The following is a 5,000-nucleotide window of genomic DNA, read 5'->3' as shown; positions in this document are numbered from 1 at the left end:
CCGCCAGCCGCTAGCCACTAGCTACTAAATGCTTGCGTGCTCCCTAAAGTTCTTTGTTTCTCTCTGCCTTCCCGTACGGCCCGTGAATGTATACACCAGGCCTTTAATGAAGGTTCACAAAGCCTTTAAAAGGTTTCCAGGACGGGAAGTCACCCTCTGTGTTTTTCAGACGGAGAACGGCTCCGCCCTCCATGAGGCCGCTCTGTTCGGGAAGATGGACGTGGTCCGCCTGCTGCTCGGCTCAGGTGGGTTCAGAGGGTCTCAGGTGGGTTCAGAGGGTCTCAGGTTGGTTCAGAGGGTCGTGGGGGACTGGGGGGGGGGATTCATTGAATGCCAAAAATGATCACTTGTCTCGGCTTAATGATGTCATCAGCGCACACCAAGGGTTGAAGGGGTCAAGCTAGTTACTAGAGTGGAAACGGCCGGCTGTTCCTGTCCTGATCAATAAGTGACACTCTCTGGTCGATGTGTCTGTGTGCGTGTGTGTGCCTGCATCTACGGGTTTGTGTTTATGTGGATGAACGCATGTGTGTGTATTTGTCGTGTGTGTGTGTGTGTGTGTGTGTGTGTGTGTGTGTGTGTGTGTGTGTGTGTGTGTGTGCATGTGTTTGATTGTATTCTAATAAATATTCCTCTCGAGTTTCAACATTTCTTTGTGCAGAGAAAGCGATCTAGTCCGTTCTCCTCTTGTTTCACCTTAGGTCACATGGGGTCAAACAGGTCCCAGGTTTTAGGATTACATAGGATTTAAAAATCATACATTTATAGAACTGATGTGTCCCAGTACAGCTCAAGTGTAAGATCTTGCCATTATATCATTCATATTATAAACTGCTTTGCGTTCGCGGGTCCATTCGTTACTATAATTTATAGTTCATAGTATAATCTATTTAAAAATTGGGAAACATTGAACTCTGGCCTATCAGAGGAAAAATAGGATCCCACCCCTTACTTCCCAGCATCACTTCCTGTTTCCTGTCCTCTCCTGCATCACTTCCTGCTGGCGCCCACCGGATCCACTGCCCCCTCACCCCACGTGTGTGTGTGTGTGTGTGTGTGTGTGTGTGTGTGTGTGTTCACAATCTTTTCTTCCTTCCCCTCTCTCCCTCTTTCCTCTTTCCCTCTTCATCCACCATTTCCCTCTCCCTCCATCTTTCCTCTATCCATTCCTCTCATCTCCATCCCTCTCATTTGCCTCCATCTACTCTCCTCTCCTCCCCCCTCTCTGTTTACCCCTCTCCCACTCTGTATCCTCTCCTCCCCCCTCTCTCTCCCTCAGCTATTGCCCCTTTCTCTCCTCTCACATCTATATCTCCCTTTTTTCTCTCTCTCTCTGGCTTTCGCTTCTCCCACCCCTAATGAAAAATATATAGAAATAAACCATTATCTACTGGTTTTTAATCTATATATATTCTAAAGTCTAACTCCATTCCTGCAGCAACGCACAACAACACATTCCTTCTGTGGGAAAACCAGCCCCAGTGCACAAACACCTCTGTGTTTGTTTGTTTGAGTACAGCGGTTTGTGTGTACAGTGTGTGTACACTGTGTGGCTCTGACCTTTGACCTGCTGTGTGTATGTGCTACAGGAATCGATGCCAACCTGTGTGACTTCCAAGGAAGGACGGCTCTGGAGATCCTGAGAGAGCATCCGGCACAGCAGTCCCAGCAGATCACCGCGCTCATACAGGGTGGGTAACGCACGCACAGGCATACAAACACACACACACATAGTCAGTCACACAGACACAAACGCACGCCAGCATACACACACACACACACACACACACACACACACACACACAGAACTAGGAGAGAGAGAGTAGGGAGAGAGGAAGCGGGGGAGAGAGTAGGGAGGGAGAGAGGAAGAGGGGGAGAGAGGAGAGGGAGGGAGGAAAGGCACTGTAGTTACTAGTTGTGTGCTGACTAGCGGGGGGAGGATTCCAGCCGTCTGAGCTTCATGCGTTTAGCTCTGGTGACCACACTGGAGTGATAAACATAAAAATAGCTCTACTCAGCAATCAAGGTGTAATTGCTGATTTCACTTTTACACAAAGCCACTTTTACAGGAGGATGCTGTGATGTCAGGAGGTTCTGGTAAACAGAGCAGGAACAAAACAGAGTCTAATGTGTACAGCCTGTTGTACAACGATGTTCCATGCTCAGCTATTTTTATAAATGTTCATGTTCAGTATTTATTTTTATTTGCAATGAAGCAGGAAGAAATTCTACAAGGAATCATTGTTTTGGCATCCAGAGAACTTGAGCTGAAAGGCTTTAGTGTGTGTGTGTGTGTGTGTGTGTGTGTGTGTGTCTGTGTGTGTGTGTGTGTATTTGTGTGTTTTGGTCTAGTTTCAAAGAGGAAATGGTATGCAGCTGATCCATTCACTAGGTCAAAGCTGTGTCCTCTCTCCCAAACACAAACGCACATGCACACGCACACACATATACAATTGCACAGACACACACACACACACACACACACACACACACACATACACACATACACACACACGCATCCACAGCAGAAGTCTTGTTCCCGCTGGTACTGGCCAGAAGGCACATGGGTTTCCACGGTGATGACCAGAATATTTGATTCATCACTTGTGATTAATCTCTCTATTACAACCTCATCCACAGTTCATTGAGACACGGTACAACACTGACACTAGACAGACCTCGCAGCTAACAGGGTTTAATATTTCATATTCAAACGCTGCTCTTTATGGGAAATTGGCACTATGATTGCTCTCTATTTAACTATAGATAATAACGCTGTCAGGGAACACGCACACCTACACGCACACACACACACATGCTCAAACAGACAAACGCACACACACACACACACACCAAGCGCTCAAATAGACAGACACACACACACACACACACTAAGTATTAATTCAGGGCTGGTTAGCCGTTAGCTGGGTTGTGAAGTTAGCGACCGCAGATGCTAAGTTGTAGTGACGCCATTTGTCAGATCCTACTCGCAATTAAGACAATCATCTCGTGCTGTTCCTTCTATTTCCTCCAGCTGCCATTATGATTCATAATGCATATCATTAATGGTTATTTGTATATTTTCTTACCAGTGTACCAGAACCAGTGTGCAAACTGTGCATTCACTCACTCACTCACTCAGACACACACACACACACATACACACACACACACACACACACACACACACACACACACACACACACACACACACACACACACACACACACACACACACAGACATGAGAATTGTTTTATACGCCTATGTTATTTGTTGTTCTTTGCATATGCCCTTATTGTTTGCATCATCTTTGCATGATGATTTTAGCATCATCTTAGCATGACGATGGTAGCAACATCTTAGCATGATGATGCTAGCGTCAGTTTAGCATGATGATGTTAGCGTCAGTTTAGCATGATGGTGTTAGGAGCATCTTAGCATGATGATGTTAGCATCATGTTAGCATGACGATGTAGCGTGTTGAAGGTGTTTTAACCCCGTCTCTCCAGAATACCTGATGGAGGAGGAGGAGCACCGCCGGTGTGTTTACCTGGACGAGCCAATCAGGAGGTGCCCGGTCCCCGTCCCCCGCACCTCCGTCCCCTCCCCCTGCGCCTCGCCCTCGCTCAAACACAAGAGTGAGTGGACGCACACACGCACGCACACACACACACACACACACACACACACACACACACACACACACACACACACACACACACACACACACACGTACATGTGTATGCATACACCAACACACACACGCAGACCCACGCACACATGTACATGTGTACACCGAGACACACGCTCACACACGTACATGTGCACGCACACACACACACACACACACACACACACACACACACATGCATATGCATAGGTACATGCACATGCTTGAATGCATGCAGACACAAGCAAAGACGCATGCACAGACGCACGCACACAGATCAGATTCACAGACATAACGGTGTCTATATTCAGAATTGCCCCAGTTGACTGAAAAAGGATTTCTATCAGATAAGTCTTTGACAACAATAAATGAAGTTATGATTACTTCAGATAATGCATTAAAAAATAAATGTTACTTAATAATTAAACGCTCAAACATCATTATATGATGTTTAAGTGACATTAATTATGTCATTATTACAATCAACTCAAATAATACGGTGTACTGCGCCCCCTGTTGCTCTACGGTGGTACTTCCCCTAGAACCCTTTCAGATCGTCTCTTTGGTCAACACTGACCCCTGTGGCTGCTTCTAGCACTGCAGCCATACTTCGGCTGTCAGATTTACTGCTGAGCAGGTGTTCTCACTCTTAGGCTGTCAGCACATCCCATAATTATCGTGATAACAACGGAGACAATAGAAAAAAAATCCTGAAAGTTATGACCACAGCTTGCTGCTCCGCAACGGAACACTGATTAAGAACCCCTCAGCATGTTAGAGAACGAGAGAGAGAAAGAGAGAAAGAGAGAGAGAAGGAGAAAGAGAGAGAAAGAGAGAGAGAGAGAGGGAGAGGGAGATTGTGTTCCTCCCTCCGGGTGATGTTTACATGTATATATATCATTATCTATATATCTTCTATGTTGCTGTGTGTCCCTCAGGCGAGGCGGTGAGCGGCGACCTCTCTAAGCTCCTTCAGGACATGCAGCGTTGCCGTGACGCCTCGTTCGAGGAGCTCTGTAAGACGGTCTCCTCTCACTCCATGGAAAGCTACTGCAGCGGCCGGCTGAGTGACGAGGAGCGGCCGGACCCCCAGCGGCTCAACGGCGGCCCCCAGCGGCCCAACGGCCCCCTGGGGCGGGCCAGCGTCAAGGTACGAGGTCACCTGACCAGCAGGGTTAAGGTACGAGGTCACCTGACCGTCTGCGTCAAGGTACGAGTTCACGTGACCAGCAGGGTTAAGGTACGAGGTCACCTGACCGTCTGCGTCAAGGTACGAGGTCACGTGACCAGCAGGGTTAAGGTACGAGGTCACCTGACCGTCTGCGTCAA

The 5,000-nt window shown here is 47.6% G+C and overlaps 1 protein-coding gene across 2 annotated transcripts in view; it reads left to right on the top strand.

The window, feature by feature from the left end:
* Nucleotides 1-5,000, top strand: part of anks1b (ankyrin repeat and sterile alpha motif domain containing 1B) — a 119,850-nt gene that overhangs the window by 39,137 nt on the left and 75,713 nt on the right. For both annotated transcript variants that reach the window (XM_079755619.1, XM_079755618.1), the window contains exons 6-9: nt 170-245; nt 1,590-1,691; nt 3,511-3,639; nt 4,610-4,821. In XM_079755619.1, coding sequence (XP_079611745.1) covers nt 170-245; nt 1,590-1,691; nt 3,511-3,639; nt 4,610-4,821 — 519 coding nt within the window. The remainder of the gene's footprint in view (nt 1-169; nt 246-1,589; nt 1,692-3,510; nt 3,640-4,609; nt 4,822-5,000) is intronic.

The sequence above is a fragment of the Pollachius pollachius genome (genome assembly GCF_949987615.1).
Source record: "Pollachius pollachius genome assembly, chromosome: 18".
NCBI lineage: Eukaryota > Metazoa > Chordata > Actinopteri > Gadiformes > Gadidae > Pollachius > Pollachius pollachius.
Note: the sequence above shows the minus strand (reverse complement) of the source record. Positions and strands in the feature narration are given on the sequence as shown.